General features: G+C 47.3%; 1 protein-coding gene across 7 annotated transcripts in view; it reads right to left on the reverse strand.

The window, feature by feature from the left end:
- The window catches only part of LOC114869222 (LHFPL tetraspan subfamily member 7 protein), a 60,366-nt gene that overhangs the window by 29,207 nt on the left and 6,570 nt on the right, over nt 1-24,589 (reverse strand). For 3 of the 7 annotated variants that reach the window (XM_055502086.1, XM_055502085.1, XM_029173242.3), the window contains 2 exons: nt 18,509-18,579; nt 15,044-15,182 (listed from right to left, as the gene is read on the reverse strand). In XM_055502086.1, coding sequence (XP_055358061.1) covers nt 15,044-15,182; nt 18,509-18,579 — 210 coding nt within the window. The other 4 variants (XM_055502087.1, XM_029173244.3, XR_008692467.1 and 1 more) reach the window with 4 other exon arrangements.

Genomic DNA, 24,589 nt, shown 5'->3' on the forward strand with positions numbered 1-24,589 from the left:
CAGACGAGGGAAGCGCGCTTCCACGGAGGCTCGCAAAGATTGCATCAAAGATTGCTTAAGGGTTATCAAAGATAAAGAGATGCTGTGTAGATACAACCGGCAAAGCATGCTGGAGCATACTGTACTGCGGCTCTTTGATTTTATCTGTGCCGATCGCACCCTGACGCCGCGGCTGTCCACGGCGAGTGGCCGCCGACGCTAACAAGCACAAGCAGAATTCAATTTCCCGGCTCCGTCCCTCAGCGCGGCCCAATCCAGCAAACCTGCTCTGATCACACCAACAATCGACTGTACCCGCCTGGCTTCACGGCAGCAACTACAACCGCAGAGGGCAGAGAAGAAGCCAGCGTGGTTTGAGCATGAGAACACAACGAAGTAGAGCGATCACCACCTCAATAAATAAAGAGCAGTGGATTAACTGTATAAGATTTGGGGGGGGGGGCTATGCTCACTATGAGCTATCGCAAAAACATACATAGAGTAAATAAAAACATCACAAGAAAATCAAGAGGAAGAACCAGTTTGCATCTCAATCGCTTCCCTCCAGATGTTTTATTTTATACTCATTTAAAATCACATAAAGGTGATGTTTCTGATGAAAAGCAAACGAGTGATTGACTGATTATAATGAAGAAAAAAAATGAGTCAACCCTCTGGGAATTTGTGCTTCTGGAGCATATGCGCGCCTGATTTCAGCAGTTGGAGTTAATGCGGCTGTGTTTCTCCATAAGCCGCTCCAGTCTGTTCTCCGTTGAGCCGTGTGTGTTTACTTAAATACACATAAGTACCAGGGCACAGACCCTCAGTCTGCTTATTTACTTAGAATCTGTAATATCTACTGTAAATACATTGTTCAGTGAGTATTTGCATAATAATGATGTCAAACCTTTCCAAAGAATACGTGACAGTCACACCGGGAATCTGAGTCCACGCTGTGTTTATGTTTGGGCTGATTTTAGGACCGACACGAGAACAAGCACCAAGATGAGTTGAATTATTGCAGACACACATTTGCACACATAAACACACGCTAAAGCCAGCGTGAGCCTTCGCTGGAGCTACGTGTGACGTGTGGAGGGAGTCACGCTGCCATCTGTCCTCCAGTTGGAGTCGGCCACGTCAGAACCCGGTCACAGCACGTCCACGTCCTGGCAGCGCAGACTCAGGAGGGCAAAAATAACTTCAAATAACAGAAACTAAAAAAAAATAGCATTTGGATCAGGGATGTGAAAACAAAGTCATATAAACTGTAAGAGCAGATAAGACGCAGAGTTCAGCTTTCAAACATTTGTTAGCTCAGGATACACTCACTTCACGTCAGGGACTTTTCGTACACGGTTCCGCATGTCTGTGGTTGTTGACACAGAAACGACAGTGTTGGAGCGTGTGAGCAGATATTTTTATGTCTGCAGCGTTCCAGATGTGCTTGAGCAACAAGCGCATCACGCGAACCAGACGCCGCGTTCTCACCCCTCTTCATCGGCATCGCGCACCCAGTCGGGATTAAAACACAATTAAGCGCTTCCACTGATGCAGTGATTTTGTTTGTTGTGGTTCCGGTTCTAATCCAGATGTTCATTGCTTTTATTGTTTCACGCGTGTCCTCCTGATTGCAATCATCAATCAAAGCGTTTAGGAATTTGTATTCCAGTCAAGCGTTTCCGTGACGTGTGTTGCTCTGGAGAAGTGCTTCCACTTCCCCCTCCGACTCTGAGCTCGTGCTGGGATAATAGCAGCGTCTTCGCGCCACACTGACAGGAGAACAGGAACATCCGAGAAACTGCTCGTGGACCTCAATACAATAACTTCTCATTATTAATATTGCATCCGTGTGCGGGGCACATCGTGAATGGGATGTTTTTGAAGCCAAGCGCAGGCCACGCTGAGATGAGGGGCCATCATTACAGAGATGATAACAGTAAACAGAGACGTGTGTGTGTGTGTGTGTGTGTGTGTGTGTGTGTGTGTGTGTGTGTGTGTGTGTGTGTGTGTGTGTGTGTGTGTGTGTGTGTGTGTGTGCTCACTCAGGCGGTGAGTGTTTGGCTGGATGGATTGTGTGCAGCCAACACTAGGGGCCAAACAAAGGAGAGTTGTTTATCCATCTTTGCTTTATAGATACTTCACTGCTGCACAACAAGGCCACACACACACACACACACACACACACACACACACACACACACACACACACACACACACACACACACACACACACACACACACACATCCTGACACGGTTGTTACATGAGCCGTAGTTTTGGCGCTGTTAGACTGTGTGTGACTCTCACTGTACTTGACAGGGAGAACTTTTGTCGCTGTGTGCATTTGTGCGGGAGCAGCATCCACCAGAGTGACAGGTTTTACAGGTGGGAGTGAAATGTGGCCGTGGGTGAGTGTATCGTGTTGTGTGATCTTTGGCCGGGATGTGGGACCGCAGACCCACATCAGGCGAGGAACAAGACATATAAGGTGTCGATCATCTATTTCTGACTTGTTGTTGTTTGCGTTTGGTCTTAAATGTATCTCCAGATGACGGAATCACAAACGCTGGGATCAGCTGAGACACATCAACATACGCACTCCATGTCCACCTCAGTCCAAGATGTCACGCTGACATACACAACTACACTAACCAACCAAAGCTGCCCCTCCCCTGCTGTTGGACTGGGCCACCATCACAACCACTAAGCCCTATACTGGTTGTGTGCTTCCCTGTGGTGTCCCTATCTGGGACCAATGTCCATGATTTTACCTGTGAGTTTGCAGTCTGTGTCTGGACACGGTACTGTATGTGAAACAAAGGGAGTGCAGTAAGACAAGCTGATGAGTGGAGCACACCCACAAATAGATGAAGACTTCCCACCTCATTACCCCATTTGGGATGAGCTTGAAAGGCATAGCAACCACACACACACACTGAATCCACAAAGCTATTATTTACATGAAACCACAATTATACGCTTAATGGATTTCTCACAAGCATAAAAGACACCCAGAGAGAAAGCCGGACTCACAGCGTGCTGACCACATGTGCGTGTGCAGGAAGCGCGTATAATGAGGCTGGGTGAAGCCCATGTAGAATAAACAAGAATAAAGCTTTTTGAATCAATAACCCGAGCGGAGCGGGACACGGGGAGAGAGGCGACAGGCAGTCAGAGGGTGCACGTTGATTATCTATGCGCTTTTGGATTATCTGTCACTATTCATCCTCTCCGGAGACGCTCGTTACCTGAATGGAGCAGAGACACAGAGACACAGAGAGAAAGGAGCTGGTCTGCGAAGCACTAGTCCTCTCTCATGTCTCTGTTGCTCTCCACACTGGCCTGTGTCTGCCCATCTCTCCATCCGCAGGCTGCTACGGACAGCAGGGAGGTTCAGATTTCAGTCACGCTGGCACGACTGTGACACGGAGGCTGCTTCCAAGCCCGCAGTGCCTCAGCTCATCAGACGCACGGAGAGCGAAAGTGATGCTGGCAGTGACACACAGATCATCCACACGAGCACAAACTCTGCGTGTGTGTGTGTGTGTGTGTGTGTGTGTGTGTGTGTGTGTGTGTGTGTGTGTGTGTGTGTGTGTGTGTGTGGCTCAGCAAAGGTGTGTGTTATGTAGTCATATCACAGGAAGCACAGCGTTCCCCAATCTGCCAGCGTCGCCTGACATCTTTATTCGGGCCCGTCCAAGTCACCTTGATCTCGATCTGGCCCGAGATCACATATCGGGCCTGGATACCGACGCGCACACAAATACACACACATGCATCTAATTCAATCCCGAAAGTGTCAAAGAGTGACTCATCAGCTCAGTTCCAGCTGAGTCTTCATCCAGTGACCATGAGCAGCAGTAAACAACAGCGTCTCCGTCTGGAGCTGATGACATCTGCATGAAGCCGAGCCATCGAATGCACACAGACGAGGCAATAAATACGTTTACTCAGGTGCAAGTGCAGACTGATTCAGGCCCCGTTTGCTGAAATAAATATAAACATCCACTTGTGAACTGCTGAACTCGACCCATCTGTGTGAACTCAGAGAAATGAAGAGGTGGCTGCGCCAGGTACTGATTAAAAAGCTGCAGGGTGAGACAAGACGGAGGGGGTGTCGTTGTTATTTATCATAGTCTTATGGATTTTTTTTTTTTTCAAAACACCTGGGCGCCGCAGGCCGACTCACACGTTACAGAGAGCAACAAAACGGGGACATAACGAGCTGCGAGCGTCGAGAGGCCTCCAATCAGCTAAAACGGCTCAGGCTGCGAGGAAGAGGTAAAAGTTTGATCCTCAATCTGCAGGAGACGTTAATTACACTGGCTCCTCCTAATAGAGTCACGCTGCACCAATTTAAGACAACAGAGACACAGCAAGGATGTACAGAGCTCATTACTCATGCAAACAAGCGCGTTCTCCCGGGACAAGGAGATTAATGGACCTCCTCCTATAGAGCACATACTGTATGGAACTGCACTGATGAAAGGGAAAAACACAAGCAAGGGGCACCTTTGCAGGGAAAACAACAAAAGAGAGAGATGAGAACCCGACTTCGCGCCCCAGTTGCGCGGCCCGGCGTCACACATTTCCATTTCAGAGAGTTTCCCGGATTCTTTGGGGTGATGTGCACAGAGGGGGAGGCGGGGGATGGGGGGGGGGGGGGGGGGGGGGGGGGGGGGGGGGCGATAGAGGGGAACAAGAGGAGAGCTAAGGAGGTGACGCGAGGACATGAGCCCGTGTTATCGTCTTGTTGCATTTCGCTTTAAAGGCTTGCGCTTATTGTCACGACTCCTTTCTGCTCTGCCTCGTTACTATTTCTCATCCCCTCCGTCCGGCTGCTGGGTGGAGGCCCGCCGCCGAAGGAGCAGAAAACATTATGACAGGCGAAACATCCCTCCCCTCGCGCAGAAGACCTTTCAATCGACCGGGGGGGGGGGGGGGGGGGGGGGGGGGGTTGTTTGTTCCTCTCGGCGCGTCTGACAGGCTGTAATTCAACGTTAGAACAAAACAGGAAAAAGAAACCTCTTCGCTGTTGCTTTTTTTTTCTCATATTTTTTACAGCATTTCCTTTGGTGTTGGATGAAAAGCGTGCCCCCCCCCCTCTGTCACAGAGCGCTCATTGTCCCCGCGACCCCTCGCCGGGGTCACTCACTTCCTCTGGCCTCTGCTTGACTACAATGTGTTCAGCAGCCTGGCTATAAAAGGCGGAGGGGGACTAAAAGCAGGACCAGAGCCTTGTTCTGACTGCTGGCTCCGCATCGACACCCTGGAGACCAGCGTTTCTGGACCAGTGACGAGCAGAATAGTATCCTCTCATCAAATCTCTACAGTAAATCTGTCAAAAATCATCACGGAGCTAATTATTTTTTAAACATTTTGGAGATATATTTTATGAGTTAATGCCTGTGCCCTAGTTTCATTCTGCTTTATTTGGCAATTTATTCTTTATTACTGTTTTATTCATGTGCTCTATTAATAAAACACCAGCTTATATGACTATTCTTTTGCTCTCCTTCTGGAATCACTAAAGCCAGCAAGAATAAGAGTTGGACAATGCGAAAATAATCTACATCTAAATATTATATATATATATATATATATATATATATATATATATATATATATATATATATATATATATATATATATATATATATATATATATATATATATATATATATATATATATATATATATATATATATATATATATACAAACAGTATAAACAGTAAAGGAGGTTTATCCTCAGGGGAATCCAATGTCATTCTTACAGTATGTAAGATAAAAAAATAAAATCCATCTGTCTTTGCATTGTGTCCATGCAAATGTGAGTGTGTGTGAATGTGCTGTGACAGATTGAAGATGCTGAGACGCTTCAGGGACCGATGGCACTTCTTGCTCCTGTTGCTCCAGCCTGGCGTCAGCTGCACCGTCAGACGCCTCCCTCTCCTTTCCTCTTTTTCAGGTCGCTTTAGTTTCTCTCATTTGTCTCTCGCGCTTGTCGTCTCACAGGAGGCGACTTGTATCACGGTGAGGTCTCCTGCCGGAGCAGCTTCGCTCTGCGTCGTTAAAATTGCTTCGGTTTGACAGAGAGAGACAGGGGCAATTTACAGACATTTTCTCCACCTCATGCCTCACACCGAGACGTGCAAAAGACTTTGAACTATCACCTGCTTGGTCAAATCTGCAGGTAAGAGTCACACGGTGTTGGAAACTCCAAGGTTCAAACCCAGGTCAGGAGCGCTGTTTTCAGAACGTCCACAGAAGCGATCCTACAGATCGAAGTCTCTAACGATGAGCACCGTTGAGCTGCATTAGCCCGACAAGCGCAGAGCTACAGCCTGCAGTTCTCCACGCAAGAATCTACATTTCTCTCCGAACCTCCCGTCTATCTGACATGCCTTGGTTAAAAGTCGGGAACCGGGGGAATTCCAGCCCTGATGAAAGAGCTCGGCTAACTCCAGAGTAAACAGGGCTGGAGCGAACCAGGAGACCCGAGAGACAAGAGGAATCATTAATGCATCAAAGGCTGTCAAAAGAATACAGTCTGCGAGTCTGAAAGTGTAAACACAGCGAGAGGGCGAGCGTCTCATCCCCGAGAAGGTGATTCAGCGCCTACTGTGCTCCTTTAGATCTGTCTGTCAGTGAGATGGGATAATGGGCAAAAGAGCTGGACAGAATGCGAGATTAGGTGAGCACAACAGAGACGCGTTTACGTCCAGAGCCTCCATCACCACATCGTGATGAAGTCATTATCAATGCTATTAGGTTCAATCTGTATGTGGGTGATTGGTTGGGTGTTATAGTCATCTGATTAGATTCACTAAAATATTCAGGAGAACACTTACAACAGAAAACATTGGCAGGAGCTCAACATACGTGCACGTTTATTCAGGAAATAATGGAAGCAGTTGAGTAAAATCTATTTAATCAATATATTCAAGGGTATTTAGATCAGCAACATGCTCAAACGCTGACTCGGGTTAAACAGCCATGAAATAGTGGAACAACAGAGGCCGTGTGAAATGCATCAGGTTCTGTCAGTCTCATCAGGCTGCACCTGGAGTGGCCAAGCTTTACAGGCGCAACACAGACCAAATGCTGCATAAATCCTGTACGACCCAAAGGGGAAAAGAGAACCTGCTGATGCCCGCTCACGTTATCCAGTCCAACTTTAGATTCATAGCCAGGCAGCACAGGCTTGCTGGTTTCCTGATAGTGATCACCAAGCTGGTGAAAAATCATAAAAACAACTTGAAGTTTCAGAACCTGGCAAGGAATTAATCACCATCAAAATGATCTGGGGATGCTACTGTATGCTGCCTATACGTCAATGGCTGCAGAGCAAATGGGAGCAGCTACTGTAATAGCAGCATATTCAGCATATTCAATGTACTAGTTCATCAAAATGTAAATAATATCAGGTTGTCTGTTCTGCAGTAAGTAGACAGTGAAGGGTGGGGGATCCTGTCTTATTCATGCTTTACTATCGGTCCAGCATCTTCATCATGACCCCTAAGAAAAGGAGTGAACGGAACACGAGAAGCTGGCGAGGACGACTTTAATCTGTTTGCTCCCAAACCGCCTCCCTAGTCCATCCATCTCGCCCTCCGTTTGTCCGCTCCTGTGAGGGACCTGCTTTAAACTGTAATCAGAGACACGAGAGTGGGGTGAAGGATGTGTGGAGGGACCCACACAAACACACATATACACACACACACACATATACACACACATAAACACACACACACATATACACACACACATTCTCTCTCTCTCTCTCTCACTCTCTCTCTCTCTCTTCGTCCTATCCTCTCTATCTACACTTTTTTTTTGTAACAGATCTGATCGCAAGCTTTAGAGCATCCATCCCATCAGCGGATCAATCAACGTGAGCCGGCTGAGCAGCCCAGTGCACACAGGACATATCAATTACAGGAGAATATAGTGAGCGCGTGTGCGTTTTGTGGTTGCACAAACCTGCCCAACTTTAATTAAAGGGCCCTATCAGAAAAAGCAATCACAAGGAAGGAAGGAAGGAAGGAAGGAAGGAAGGAAGGAAGGAAGGAAGGAAGGAAGGAAGGAAGGAGAAAGCAACAACTTTAGCATTCTTGAGTATGTAGTTAACCATCTACTGCTTCAGTAGATCTACTGCACAGTAAACATGCACTTAAGTTTAAGTACAATACAACTATTTTTTCATATTAGTATTGGAGCCACTGCATCTGCTGCTGATCTAACGCTGACAACTGAATCCACCTGCTTCTGTTCTGACCCAGCGGGCTCCAGAGTCGCTCCCCAGCCGACCACGCTGCTATTGATGAACGTATTCCCTCTGCCGCTCGCTCTTCCTTCGCTGCCGATACCTGAAAGCTCCAGCGTGTCCTGGATCACTGCTGCTCACCGCTTTTCATGTGTGGAGATCTGCAGGATCAGCAGCTGTACACAGACTACAGAGTAAGTCGTCCCTCCTGGTTCGGTCCCATGGAGAAAACGATACATTATGACTACTAGAAAAATGGCTTTTCATACTACTTTTGACTGATTAAAGTGAGTGAAGAGAGATTCTGTTGTGACAGGCTGGAGCAGGACATCTGATCCCTTTCACAACCTCACTTCACAACTGGATGTACACTGACAGCGTGTGTGCGATAGGTCAACATGCACGCATGTATACGTGCCTACACACAACCTCCAGATGGAGCGTTTTTAATTCACTTAGCAGAGCAAACACATCCGTTTAAATCATGCAAATGAGAAAGTCATAAACACAAGCAAAGCAATAGCGACTGAGCGGCGTCGCCTAATCAATCATAGCGCGTCTGCGTGACAAGAGCCGGTGGATTCAACTCTTCATTTTGCCTAGAAAAACTAATTCCCAACAACACAGATGGCACAAGCGAAAACACGGCGCCGTGGCGAAAGCTCTCACTCATCGCCGCGCGCTCAAGAGCAGCCTGTGAGCCGAGGATCAATCACCGCACGAGAGGAGGAATAAAACGGCATAAGAGAAAATGATAAGACGAACGCACGAGCACTGTGTGTGTGTGTGTGGGGGGGGGGGGTGAGAGCCCAGTGTGGAACATTAAAACAGCTGCAACAGACAACAGTGAGTCATACAGGCTGTTCTCATCACACAGGCACAAGTGACAGACACACACACACACAGACACACACAGACACACACACACAGACACACACAGACACACACACACACACACACACACACACACACACACACACACACACACACACACACACACACTATATAAAGTTGATTATCAATCCAATCGGTCTGCATCTATATCTGTTTAGACTCAGATCATCAGTGACTTTGGACGTCCTGGTCACAAGCATATCACTGTTTTGAACAGCAGCTTCTTTCTGACTTGAAACATACGACTTCCACCTCATCATCACTGCTGTAAGTTCCAAAATGGAAAAAAAGCACAGAGGCCTTCAGAGGTGGAGGACTCATGTAATATGCATGGCCATGGGTTCTTTGAGCGTGCTTGTGTGTGTGTGTGTGTGTGTGTGTGTGTGTGTGTGTGTGTGTGTGTGTGTGTGTGTGTGTGTGTGTGTGTGTGTGTGTGTGTGTGCGCGCGCGCACGCCAGGGTTTTCATGGCAGGATGACGGAGGAGCAGGAGGAGAAGGGAGACAGGAGAGGAATGAGAAACAGCCCAACATGGTTTGGACCTCGCTCGCGGTGGCTTTTCTCCGTCTGACAGATGTGGAGCCGTGTTTGTCCACCAGAACAAACATGAAACAACCAAAAACAGAACGTGTTGCAATTCCCACTCCTCCTCCTCCTCTCCCCCTCCTCATCCTCCTCCGTCGCCGTGTCATTTGTTGCCTGCTGCAGTGACACGAGTCACAAGGGTGTAGCTACAAGCTGGGGCAGTTTCTGCATAAGTGTGTGTGGGCACGAGACTTCAACGCATAACACACACAGTGTACGAGGAGAGATAGTCAGGCGGTTTTCTGGATGTTCAGAAGATAAAAGTAGATAATTAATATTGTAAAGAACATTAATATAAGAGGAAACACTCCGCTACTCTTGCCTCTTCACATTGAATTAGTGGGAAAATATCAAAGCAAGGGTGCTCTTTCAAAAAAGCAAATTTAAAGATTTAAAACCGTCTATTAAAGAGCTCTCCAGCAATTGAAAAGAAAGCAGATGAATGGGGAGGGATGAAACGGGATGAAGGTTCAGTCTTAATTACACCCTGGCTCTAATTGACTGGTAAACCAATTACTGCGGGTTCTGTGGTTAAGCACCACTGAGCTCATAACCGTGGCGGACAGGATTGACCGATGTGTGAGCTTAGCGTGAGCAAACACGCGAGCGCGCACATGCCGGCGATGCTGACATCATCGGCGGCGAAAGTGGAACTGATTGAGCGACGCCCACTGTCAGTGGGCTGTGGGTGATGCAGGTGGAGGTTACAGCGTCACACCGACTCCAAACTGGGTCACACTTTGTCACGAGCGCACAGCCGCGCAGGCACGACCCAGCAGGAGCTAGAGCCGAACTCATGCCTCTGATTTCTCCGTGAGATGGGTGAGACACAAAAAAAAACCTTACTTTGGAGATGTGTGGGAAAATCGACCGTCTCATGATGAAACAGAATGAAATATCAACCGCCGGGAGAACACAGGCAAGACGACAGTTTGGGGTTCGGACTGTGGTAAAGACGCACCGGAGGGGAAGGCTGCAGAAGATGAGGAAAGTTAGGAAAGAAGAGGGCTACAGAGGGTTTGATGGGAGGCAAAGGAGTGACAGGCCTGAGAGGAGAGCAAGGTGCGCCACGCACAGATGCAAACAACTGGACGGGATCGACTGCACTTTGTGCCTGGAGGCAGCTGGAAGGAGTTCAAAGACAGCAGCCACAATCAAACAACGCTGGAGCAATGTTTGCTCTCCAAGAAATGTACTTTTGCTCATTCGGAGACTTTGTCTAGGAGAAAGTCTCAGAATACTAATGTGACATGAAAGTTGGTCCAATCATCCTTTCTCACGCCGCGATGAAAGAGGAACTCACTAAGACTAAATTAATTGTTGGAGGGACACGTTCTGCTAATAGAGTCTGTCGCTCTAATCCAGCCTGATATGGGAAACGTATTCATCTGTGTCGGAGAGATGATTGGCAGCTGGCGCAGGTACCATATGGGCTCCGGCGGCGACAGCAGCACTGAAATAACACAGCAGGTGCTTTGATCAAAGCAACTTCCTATTTTCATCACCGTGCTTCAGAGACATCTGCATAGCAGCTTTGCCCAGGGGAACGCTGACACAGCAGGCCAGGCTTCCTCAGCATCAGCACAATGGAACTGGATGTGAGTTAGCGAGAGAACACACACACACACACTCACAGAGGAACACACACTGCTTTCCTTCACCAAGCAGTCAGGGTCGGGGTCGGTGTCTGATGTGGATGCAGATAAGAGGGCCCGGTTTCAGAGGGTGGCACTGGAGGACTCTTCAAAGGGAAATATTCAGAGAGCACTCTGGGTTGGAGGAAGTTTAGCTGCATCAAAAACTGCCAAAAACTGGTCCACTGAGCGAGTGATAACATTGATGCCATTGCTTCACAGAAGCCATTTTCATTCATGGCGCTGCGACTGCAAAATCCATTCGCTCTGAGCCAAAAGCCGTGTGTCATCCCCAACTCAACATCTGCAGAAGATTGATTTAGTTGTTATTAAGGATGCAGCAAAAGCAGACTTTGAGGGGAACTGAACCCACCACATTACTGCTGAGTTCACACAATAATGGGTTGGAAACTTGACAAGTTAAAAGATAAAATATATTTAAGTTGCAAAACTTATATTTTTAAAATGTATTTGTCTAAGATGAGATCTTTTTGCTTCTTGACCTTTTGACCTCTTAACAGAATGAGATCATTGTCAGGTTGTTTTGTAGCAATTCTCTGCATGAGCACAAATAGGTGTGAATAAGTAAGTAACCAGGTCATTTTGCAATTAGAATCATCAGTAATCATGCATCAGCTGTCAGCTTTCCTTCATTCCACCTTTATACTGCATTCCTGTGTCAGAGAGGGGGCGTTAAGGGACCAAACAGGGCGTAGGTCAGTCGCGTTGTTTCAGCTTTCAAGGCTGAGGAAATGGAACGTGAAGATGTTTACTTTTTGGGAGTGTGAGCTTCAGGGACTGGAATTCAAAACTTGAGAACTCACTGTACAGGTAAAGTAAAGAAAAGCTGGATTTGTGGTTTCTCTTTGTTGCTGAATGCCAAGCAGCTGCTGGTGCTGCTGCAGATGAACCAATACAAACACCCCGAACTGCACAGGAAAGGAAAAAACACACTCCGCTTCATATTTCTTTCAGGAGCGGAAAAACACAGCTTCAGGCGTATCTCTTTCAAGTCGTGAAAACTCCCAAAGAACCGTTTAAAAAAAGATTTCTGAAGTGGAAGAATACTCGCTCGCAGTCAGATCAATAAAAACAAAAGGGCAATCAATGGAGTGGGTACAATCTTCAGGACGTTTTTATGCTAGCGCACAATTTAAACAATCTCCATATGTTAATCTGGCGATAAAGACGCAGTAGAACAGCTGAAATTAATCTTGTATGTGTTCAGCGGAGTGTGATAACTGCAGACAACTCTGCGTGAGCTGCACAACAAACCCCAACACGTTCTCAAGCTCCTTCTGTCGGTGGATGAAACAAATATGAACAGTTGCACCGCAGTGGACGGCTAGCGCGTTAGCATGCTACGCCGCGTGCGCGTGTCACACGCTCGGCCCGAGCGTCCGACCCCGATGGATCCTGACCACTAAGAAGAACGGGCTGATGAAATATGCATGACGGGAGGAAAAGCTCTCGCCTCGGCGCGGAGAAACGCCCGGCCTCGCTCTCCGGAGGCGTGAAACATTGATGACGGCGAGCGCCGCGCGGCACAGCGGCGAGCGCCGCCGGATGGAGCGCTGAGCCGAACCAGTGGAGGGTGAACAGGTTCGTGTCTAAATGTGAGCTTCACCGGGCTGAGGGGGGAGAGAGAGGCGCCAGGTGTGGGCTCAGAAAAGGCCTCGGAGGCTTCCAGCAGGGACACGGGACGGAGTTTTGTCCCCGCGCTTCGACGAGAACATGCTAACATGTTGGGGTCGTGCCTCCTGCGCTGTAGCTGTTTAGCAGTCACAGTGATGCAGCAGATGTTCCACAAGGAAACACTCACTGATGGAGCGACGCTGCATGACATCACAGTTTAGAGGAGGAGGCAAATGACTCAGCCTCCATTTGAGGCTGTTTAGTCTGGCCGTGATTCATTATTTATTTGTGTTTATATCAGTCAGTCTGAATATTTACCAGTAAGGGCTCTGGAGATGTACAGTACCAGCAAAGTACTTGCAAGTACTCGTGTGTTTGTATGTGATGGGTCCGGGTTGAACCCCGCCCCGCGGCCCTCGCCAGCCTAGCCTCACACGACCCCTACGAGGATGGAGGCGGTTCAGGAGACGAGCGAGTGAGAAAGCGCGTAGATGCCGGAGAGAACGTAGCGAGCAAAACAAGCAATAAATGTGTCTGCGAAGGGGGAAATGACAAGCAAAGTCTGCCAGGCTGCTGAGAAACACACACCTCCAGTAACTGGTGTAACCACGCCACAAAGAAAGCATTGTTCTTAATCTGCATGTTTGATAGCGCTCCCTCTCACACACACACACACACACACACACACACACACACACACACACACACACACACACACACACACACACACACACACACCTCAGGGCTTTGGGGGCTCCCTTTGAAACCTCCATGTCTCTAGACAAGAGTCAACCTGGAAACACAACAAAGACCTACAGTAGTTCGTCGCTCCACGTTATTCACTCTAGCAAAGTCTGTTGCTACAAACGACACAGCAAACAGAACTACACACACACACACAAAGCCGTGTTTCACACCTACGTGGGACTCACCATTGACACAATGTCCTCACCTTGACGCAAAAACCTGGTTTATGGTCCCCAAGTCGAAGGAAAAACATGTACACACACAAAACACACACACTTGGTTCCGACCGGCTCCTTCTCATGTTCCGATCAGTTTGTGGAGTCAGACAGAGAAGCATGAGAGTGTGGAATTAAACAATAAGTGGCACTCTAAACACACCATTAACCGTGCCCCGTGAAAGTCCCACCTTTGTCAATAAAGACTCAACCCGCACAATGGATTCAGCCTCTAATTACGCTTAGTTAAATGCCACACGCTGCGATTCAAATGAGCTGCTCAATATTCTCCAGGATGGAGGACGCGTAATGGCTGCTGACGCCAAATAAATGAGAGCGAGGGGGAAATAACAATTAAAGGGTTGTGGCTCAGTTGACCTGAAGAACAGAGTGATGGGGTGAAGTCAGTGACTGTTAATAAATCAAAATGGCACGAAAAGCAACGGCAGGGAGAAAACCAAGGGTGGGTCCCAGCTGAATTAATTGGAGCCATGCTTCCTTCACATCCTCTCCTCGTGTCTTAGTCCCTCCCACTAACGATGGTGTGTTAAGACGTTACACGACAAATCATTTTTACATTTGCTGGTTTTACTTCACTCCGCGAACCCTCTCACCACAACCCATGCCTCGCATTCGTCTCGCTCCAGTGCACAAAGCGGCCGCACCGAGCGCCGCGCTGCGTTCGGGGCGCTTGGAGTCAATGGCTGATGAGGCCGCGCTGCGTTTACGAGGCGAGTGCGACTGCCTGAGAAGTCACGTGCGGCCCTGAACCAATGACCTGCGTTAAGGAGGTGTAATTGTCTTTTTACAGCAGCCTCTAAATCTGTCCTCGCCTTCCCAGCGCGGCTTCACCCCTACGAGTGCCGTGCAGGCGCCGGTTGCCTAGCAGCAGCTGTCCTCGACTTCTTTCTTTTGTTTGTGTTTTCTTTTTTTCTTTTTTCTTTTTTTTTACTGACGGGCAACAAAGTCAGCTTCTTTTTTAGATGTTTGAATATCTGCGGCGCTATCAGCGGCTCTGATGGTGAATCATCGGTCGAGGGGCCCTGAGCTAATCCAGATGTGTTCAAGCGTGGTTCCGTGCACTGACCTGCAGCCATCTGCATGTATCCAGCCAGGGTGCAGATCCTCCGCTCGCATCCTCCGCTGGGCAGGAAGATGGTGATGATGGCCAACAGGGAGCTGACGGCCAGCAGAGCACAGCCTCCCGAACACAGCACTGCACTGGTCTGAGGGAACACACACACACACACGCACACACACACATCAGTGTAACTCCAGACCACGCATGGCTATGATTAAGTCTCATTTAGCAGCGTAGATGTCTTCCTAATGAACATACATACACCATCATGATTCATAGCCACATTTACCCACCCCTCCCCCCCCACCCCCCCAAGCCAAACGCTTGTGTTGTGGTCAGGTCAGACCTTGTAATCGCACAGTCAATGTTACTAACAGGTTAATGGCTCTCTCAGCAGGGAAGCAGCTCTCTGTGGCCGAACAAACGGAACGCACACGCACACACACACACACACACACACACACACACACACACACACACACACACACACACACACACACACACACACACACATGCCTGCTTAGTTTATTTGTTTAATTTGCTCCTAAAACTAATGTAAATTAAATGTCATAAAATAAAAGCCTCTTAACCATCTGGAGCATAAAATAGGCAACCCACTGAATGATACACAATATTTTTATGTCCATTTCCCATAATGCAACCTAATTTTAGCTGGAAACCAGCATCACGTGAAATATCTGTTAATCAGTTACAGATAAATGAAAAGTTTTATTACAGAAGATTAAAATGTGAGAACAACTTTAAGTATCTGAAACAACTGGTTTGTTTACATTTTGAGGGTCTCTCTCTCTCTCTCTCTCTCTCTGAATTGGATGTGATTCTGAGAAACTCATTCTGAACAACATCACACAACGCGCTTTTCAAACCAAAGGACTCTTTGTTCATGACACTAGAGCCGCGTTTCCCCACAACCCGCTTCACCTGCGCCTTCGCTCGATCGGACGCTCCAGCTCCAACGAAGCGGCCGCGCGCCCTTCGCAGAGCGAGGCAGCAGCGCCACATCGGTGATTAGCATGCAGGCAGGAGCGATCAGAGGGAAATGTCTAACACGCACGAGGGAATTACAGCCCTAAAACACATGTCATTATGCGTGTCCCCGATGTGAGTGACGCCAATGGAGGGAGGATGAAAGCGCAGCCATTTCCACCCTGCCAGAAGATTTAATTAGCTTGTTCAGGGTGTGTGGCAGGAAGACAGTAGGGAAGCAGGGACGGATTAAAGCATGATGTCTGATGATTTTACTCCTTTGACCTTTATTTGTCCGGTCTGTGTTCATCTTCAGCATCGCTCCCACATTTACAAACACTGGGAGTTAAGTGCCTTGCACAAGGGCACCTTGCTCGTGACTATTAAGCAATGGAGGAGCATGTGCAGAATAGAAACCGCTTCCAGCTAAATCACCTTATTGCAGATCATATTGTAGAGAAACATTCAGTACTTTTCAGACGTCAACGTTACTCAGCACAGCGAATAATAAAACGTCATCGTCCTTCAGTCCTCCAGTGTCTCCTCACATTTACTTCTTGAGTGCTGGGACGAGGAACTGATGCAAACTTGGCCACAAGGGTAAAGTCTCCGTTTAAGGACGAATGCACAACAATGGGAACTTGTAGCAGAGTTTCGATTTACAGACCGTGTCCCTCAGCTCCCTCCACTGATCAGAGCGACTTTAATATGCGAGAACAGGGACAGACGCGCTGCATCTCATCATCTCCGCCGCTGCTGTTTTTGCTCCTTTGGAACGTGGCGACCACAAAAGGACAGGGGGAGACGCAGCAGCTCGCTCGAAGATGCACAAAAGCCATTAACTGGGCCGGTCTTTGTTCTGCCGTCTGTCTGACGAGGACCATATTCATGTATGCGGGGGGGTGTCTCCGTTCTCGCAGATGTTTGATCTCGTGTCCCGTGGGCTCCCCGTGTGCAGCCCGCCTCCCACTCCGCTGTTCTCAATTCACCCCCACGCATTAAAGGTGTGGCAACCGGGGCGTGTTCATCCCATAGAAGGGGAACGAAAACCACCTAGTAGTAAACAGCTAAAAGCTCAATCAAGTAACTTGTTCCGTTCGTTTTAGTTAATTATCGGCCAGCAGTAATAGATTTATACACATGACATTTTCTGTGGCATTTAAAAGCAGCCTGGGAGACTAATAAAGGCTATCAGGGTGCCTCCAAGCTATTTTTACAGAAAACAACAACTGTTTCAATTAATGGGGTTCCAATTAATCAACTCCCACATCTGTGGCCACCTGTGTGCAGGTTCGGGTGCAGGCAGCAAACTCATACTCATCCCAGGTTTACAGAAACAAGCCCGTGCCTTAACTGTACTGAGCTCTAGTTAATTTAGTAGAAAATGAGCCGCTAACAGCACTGGTCCTTTCAGTGATCATCCTAAATAGATTGTAATTATGTGTGAATAACTGGTGGAGGCTCGCGCCGGAGCAGCTGGAGCCCGAAAGGAAAGCAGGAGGGAGAGAAAGAGGGAGACCGTGCAGAGAAGGAGGCTGTTTGCGTGTTTTGTTGTGGGGCGACATAATGAGACAGGCGGGCTCGTCTTAAGCTTCCACTCTTTCGCAGTTTAGAAAGCTGATTTGGAAGGTAATCCTCTCAGGATTTCATGACTTAAGGTGTAGTGAGACACAAAGGCCCGGTTTTTACAGCTCGGCCGTAATTAACACAGACAATAACTGGCAGACTTGACCCACAAGAACCATTTAATCCCTCAGTGCTTGCGACAGGCCTGGAGCCACCTTTAAAACGGCCACACAAGTGTTCCAGCACTGATAAACCACGGGCGGCGACACACATGAACCAGAGGACTTCTAGACTCTGTCATAAAGATATTTTATTTGGTTTCCCACAATAAATCCACTTCCTGAGCCGGCTGGATACCAGGAACCTGCACCGTCCAGCTGCTTTGGGTACGAAGGAGACAGACTGAAGGGAACTCTTTGATTTCCAATTACATTAAGGAAGTCAGAGATTACACTATATGGGCCATTGAAATTTGATTGTCTCCTCAGCTGGGAGTTACAAGATGAGGATGGCAGGGAACGTCTCATTAAACTCACTTTGCCTTCCTGGGCCACAAGCGGCAGGAAGTGGAATGTTGGGCCTCCACGAGCCCATCAGCGCATCCACCTCACGCACATGAGGCTCCAGCGGAGATCTGTGGCAGACGCCTCATTTCTGCCTCCGCTCGTCTGATGACTGCATCCTTCAGAGGACGGCTGCCAGAGCACTAATGCCAGAAAGAACCCCCCGCCTCTTTATGAATGTGCTGAATAATGCATCTGTCTTCCTCATTGATCGGCACCGGGAGGAGACTGGAAGCGCGAGAGTCGCAGGCGTGAGTGCGCCCGGCGTGTTTGCGGCGGCGCGCTAACGACGCCGAACGGAGCGAATACGAGATGGAGAGGTGATAAAGGGGAGCGAGGAGCCGAGATTAATCACCTGACAAGTGGATGGAGTGTCCATTTGGGCCTCGGGGACAGTCCGCAGATAGGAGGTGACATCCTGGAGCACTTTGGAGGACGTGGGAGCACCACACACACACACACACACACACACACAGTTACCCATGTGTTTGTTAGCAACACATGGAAGTTCAGGGGAGGATTCATATCAATGCCTGTATCATTAGTGAGTCATTAATAGTATTTTCTTCACCCTTTGTTGGAACATGAACACTTGTATTTATCAATTTAAGCAACGGCTGACGTTGTGAACTGACTGTTACCTCTGATTTACAGAAATACCAGGCCGGAATATTAATTTCTTTTGCTATTAAGGTGGTAATTAGGAAAAGAAATCTTCATTAGTGACACCGGGGAAATAAAATGAAGCAGGAAAAGTGTAAGACAAAATGGAAAAAGCAGTTACAGCACTTTCATTATGAGACCTTACGAAAACTAAAATGTGTTTTTAGGGCTTTTGTGAATCTGTTGAGTCCCTCTGCTCTGAGAAAAAAAAAACACTCTAAGACAGAATTTTATGTCCTATTATGCCTTTAAACTGTCTCAAACAAAGAATAATTTGCTCTCATACAAACATGCTTCCCAAATATAAGACTGGTGTTAACAACCGTTTACCACTGCACACCTGCCTTCACTCTTTCACCTGCTCTATGTCAAAACCAAAAGAAAGTAAACTGGGTTTTTTGACACATTTTTGACCAAAGCAATAAAACACACACACTTTGAAGCTCATCATCATCAGTTCGCTAAATACTGCTCCTCACAATAACAAAACAAGTCACTCTGTGCCATCAGACATCCGGTGTTCCTTTCCATCCGCCCTCAGAGGCTCCTGAACGCAGCATCACGTTAAGTTCAAAGGCGGTGAGAATCCCCCATCGAGCAGCGGAGGAACCGCGAGGAATGTCGTGTGTGAGCCCTGCAGGAAACACATGACAGCGGGGGAAACGCACACGCACGGGCCCGTCCCAGAGCTGTTTGGTTTGGATCACAGCTCGGGGCGGGACGTTGCTTCAGAGTCACTGGAGGCTGCTGGAACGGCACCATTTGTGCTCTGACTCCAGGCTCTGCCCAACAACAGCTCCACTGTGTCCGCCCGGCAGCAGCTCCATCAGAACCTTATCTACAGATATGGACCTTAGTCATTACAGTTTGACTCAGCGGTACCACCTCTGCTTTTAGCTAAATGAGCGAAGAATATAACATAATGAGCTGCTCCTTATTGATGTTCCAGGTGAAAAACTGCAGACGAAGTGTTTCCACGCCAGCAAAAAGGAGGAAACGAGCTCGGAGCCAAATTACGGGACCTCTCGGCGCCATTATTCCCATCACGTTCCCCGTTTTCTAACAGACGTTTAGAAGGAGATTTATTTCAATCTATGAATAGAAATTGTAATAATATAAACTGCCTGAGGTAGCTGCCAAGCTGCCAACAACTTCAGTGAGGGGCTGGTCCCTGAACCGGCGGGGAAAGACATGAAACCAGCTCCACTTTCACATCAGCCCGGCTGCGATGCAGGAAATAGATGCATGCCGATATCATCCCAGAGGAGAATCATCTTTATGAAAGCCTCAGGTGGAGCAGCGCAGACAGTGACTCACGAACGAGGCTGTTGTGGAGGGCACGGAGAAAAGCTGCTATTTTAGGGGCGCTGCTCTTTGTTTTGAGATTTCAGGCAGATCCACCGGTTCGTAAACACTGGGAATTACAAGCTAATGAGACGAACAGTGACGGATGCACTGATCAGGCTTAACGTCATCGCCACTGCTCTATATTTACATGTAGCTACTTCCTCCCGCTGCTTCCAGAGTGCAGCTACAGATCAGGGATTTACCTTGAGGGCAATGCATCTACACTAAAGCCTTTCCTCGCTCCTCTACTCCCTTCATTTCTCTCTATCCTCACTTTAAACCGAGGAGATGGGATGAAGGAATGTTCTGGGTGAAGTTTTAAAAGGAAGAGTTCTTCCCACAATCTTCTCCTGTTTTCTCTTCTTCGCCCTCGCTCTCTCTCTCTCTCTCCTTCATAATAGATCACAAAAGCGGATCAGATCAGATAGGAGGATCAAATAGCTGGTTTGAAACGTGTGGGATCCCTCGCAGCTCGGTTTAATGATGACATCCACAGAGTCCGGCCAGAGGTTTTCATTCAGTCCTTATAATAGGCAGCTGGTGGTGGGGGCTGATGGGGAGTCAAAAAAGGGACCTAGGGCAAAGTTTCTCCTTTCTTCTCCCTTTGAATAGATACTGTAATTGAATTATAGCGCAACTGATACTTTTGTCTGACTTTTCCTCCTCACCCCCACCCCACCCCTTCAAAAGACAGCAGCCATGGAATTCGTCTTGCTTTGTCTCTTGGCTTTGAAAGCAAATGCTAATAGGAAATGGATGAAAAGCATAATGTTAGAATTTGGAAGGATTAATTGAATAAATTTAGTGGGACAAAAAGAACTGAGGCACTAACTGCTAATCGGAACATTTGCTCATTTGAATGAACTTGTGTTTGGCATCCTAACAAACAAACAGCAGAGCGTAACTGGTGCGCCATCCAGAAAACTGTGGTTGATCTTGTTACATCAAAAATGCAGGACTGTATGAGAAAAAGAGAGCGAGACGCACAGAGACAGAGAGAGAGAGAGAGATGTGAAGATGTGAGGAACAGGGAGGGAGGAGTACGCTGCCTTTTCAAAATAAAAAAAGATAGTGAGGCGCTGGCATAAAACACTACAGCCCACACAGAGTACAGCTCCATCTGCAGCCTCATCCATCGTAAAGCTCACATAGCTTAAGAAACTATATCCAATGACCTGTTGGAAATGCCAGCACTGTCAAAGAAGCAGGCCTGAAACAATATTTGAAAAGCAAATGGAAAATGTCACATTTACATTATGTACTGATATAGAAAAGAAAGACACTTCGCTCATGTTTCTCATATTTGTTCGGGCGTATTCACAGCATTATTAATAAAACCCACAAAAAACATGGACTCAGTACAACACTACTACAACAGATTTAATTAGTGTTCCAGACAGCAACACTACGCTTATGGAGAAATCATACGCCTCCACTGGTGCAATGTGATTTAAATTTAGATATTTTATCTGTATGTAAACATGGAGGTAACACAAGCAACCAGTTAACGTATTTTAGTTTAGAATAAATTAAGTGAGATTATTAACTGGATTATTTGAGGCTGATTTCATTAGCCCAGTCAATCATTACATCATCATGCTGACTACGAACAGAATGTGCAATCAATAATTAATAATCGTAACTGTTACGAATCGTGCAAGAGTATCTTTATTTGACGTATTAACTAACTTTTCTAACATAAAGAGTGACGCCTCCACCTGTGATGGAGGAGCATGTGGGCTTCAGCAGCGTCCGCCCTTCAGTAAACCACTCACACCCTCCAGAACTCACACAACCCATCTTGCTCTTGCATTTATGCATGATCTGCACTACCACTCATCCCAAGTGCACATTTCATAATTCATGCATACTGTACTGTAGCAACGGGAAATGCTACTATATCTGCCTCCACCACTCAGGTTCATTTCATCAGGAAGTCGTACTGGCCCACGTAGCAGACCACAGCCAACTCCATAGATGAACATGCAGCTAGCGGACAACACAGAGGGAGTCATCTTTACTTTGCTTTAGATCGCCTCGCTGTTGAGTCAGTACCTCTCTCTTTTTCACAGCCACAGAAGGAAGCGGAGCTGGTAAATACAGCGCGTTGCCATGTCTGGATTGTGGTTGCATCAGCCTGATGAAGTATCATCCGCATGGCTCAAAGAGGAGCTACTGCATGTTAAAGGGGCCCAGACTGCAGCCGACTGAAGATCAGAGTGGGGATGATGTAAGAGGACAACAACATGCTGCTGAGCTGCGTTGCCTTTCATGGTGACAGTTTATCTTGACACAGCAGGTCACTAATTAAGCTCGTTTTTGCCTCGCTGGGCAAACGCTGATGAACCACGAGCGATGTTCAGCGTGGGATTCACAATTAAATGTGTTGAGAAGAAGAAATTTGTTAAAGAAGCATTAATGACTCCTATGAATGTAAAAGCATCATGTCCTTCAAATGAAAAACAAGCAGTTTTCATGCTTCAGGAGATTCCAGAATAATGAGTTGCGATTGCTAATTAACCCATCGACATTTTAGACAAACAGTCTTAATATCAGACTTTTACAGGCTGTCACAATGACGTGCATCTATAAGTTTTGTCTGTTGCCTTTACTTATACCCTGCTCTCCTGTTCCCTCTGTGAAGCTGCACAGCAGCAGCAGGAGAGGAAATTAACTTTATACTGAGAAACATTTTCTCCCTTAGCTATTTTCAGAGTGCTTGTATCAACTAAGGTGATCCATCCTCAGTTTCTACCAGTCAGAGACACCACAATCATCCGTGGAGAGCCCAAATATTAAATATGAACATAAGGTCCAAGGTAGCTCCCAAAGACAGAATGATACTTAAAGCTAATGCTTGTAATGCATAACTATAAATATGCAAATATTAGGTCATTTAAGTACGTTGCAATAGACTTATTATAGGCAATAGGTTGTTTCTTACACAGTAAAGTAGAAAGTGACATAGTCTAATCAGACAATACAAATCCCTTGACCCCAGAATTAAATCAATGCCTCCATTTTTAACATCTACACTATTAAGAGATAACAAAAGCAAGACATTCCAAACGTAAGTTTCAGTGACATTTACCTTTATGTAACACTGACTAAGTCTACACACAGGGGAAATGTGCATTTTCTTCTCTGAAGCTCCAAAACTCAGTCTGGGATTCAACAGACGAGTTATGTTTGGAAGCCTCTGTGGGTCCCGTGGGATCTGCGTTTGATGTTGCCAGATTTGTGTAAAAAAGTGGACCAGTAGAACTATATGGAGACGCAGTGCGGAATCACACAAATACAGCTGACTTAATCAAACCACCCGCTCGTCTTCCACTAGGGATGTGGCGGGGACGGTGGGGAGTTCTCTAAGATCTTCTCCCTGCGACACCGGAGTTCAAGCGGCTCCAAGCAGCCATCATTTATGGTAAAAAAAATGGAGAGAGGCTCCGCGTTAAATCAGTACATAAACTACCCGCCACATCCACAGCGCAGGCGGTGCCAGTGACAGGTCACCTAACGAATGGACGTCAGCCTGCCGCTGCCCGCTGACTCAGCACGCTCTCCCCTGGAGGAGACAGGGCTTTGATATGCCCCCCCCCAACGTCACTGAGTCTAACTGGGAACTGCTGATCAGGGGGCCCTAAATAAAACCAAAGCAGTATAATTCATAAGATAACGCAGCGTCAACAGGAGTTTGCAGCTGCTACAGGTTCAGCCAATATTAGAATACACATCTCCTTTCCGCTGCCGGAGTATATCACCGCTCTGGCTGTAGCTTTGGAGGTGCACATCATCACAGCCAGCGTTATTCAGTGTCCACTGCTTTTTGGAATATCAAACATCATAAAGAGCAGCAGAGAACGATCACACAGTGCAGGGAGCATTCATCCATCGAGCCTGATGCCACTATGAGTCCCTCTCCTCCCCAGACAGACTGATTTTCATCTAGGTGGCTGCAAAATGCAGATCAACATGTTCCCTTCTCCTAATCTCTCTCCCACTCTCTCTGAGCCACCTGTTCTATTCATCATCTGGACAACAGTGTCTCTGCATTTCCTCTCTGCTACGCAGCACTGACCTCTGCCCCCACTCTGTGTGCCCACTCCCCAAAACTGGATAGGATAGGATAGGATAGGATAGGATAGGATAGGATAGGATAGGATAGGATAGGATAGGATAGGATAGGATAGGATAGGGTTGGAATGGGATGGGAAGAGATGGGATAGGATGGGATAGGATGGGATGGGATGGGATGGGATGGGATGGGATGGGATGGGATGGGAAGGGAAGGGATAGGATAGGATCGGATAGGACTAGGTTCAGGCATGCTCAAGAACTTTTTTCAGGTTTTAAACTCCAATGAACAAGCAGAAATGTATGTGATTAACATTATGTATTGTCATACACAAACAGAGATAAAATTGTG

This window comes from Betta splendens, chromosome 14, assembly GCF_900634795.4.
Source record: "Betta splendens chromosome 14, fBetSpl5.4, whole genome shotgun sequence".
In the NCBI taxonomy this organism is placed as follows: Eukaryota; Metazoa; Chordata; class Actinopteri; order Anabantiformes; family Osphronemidae; genus Betta; species Betta splendens.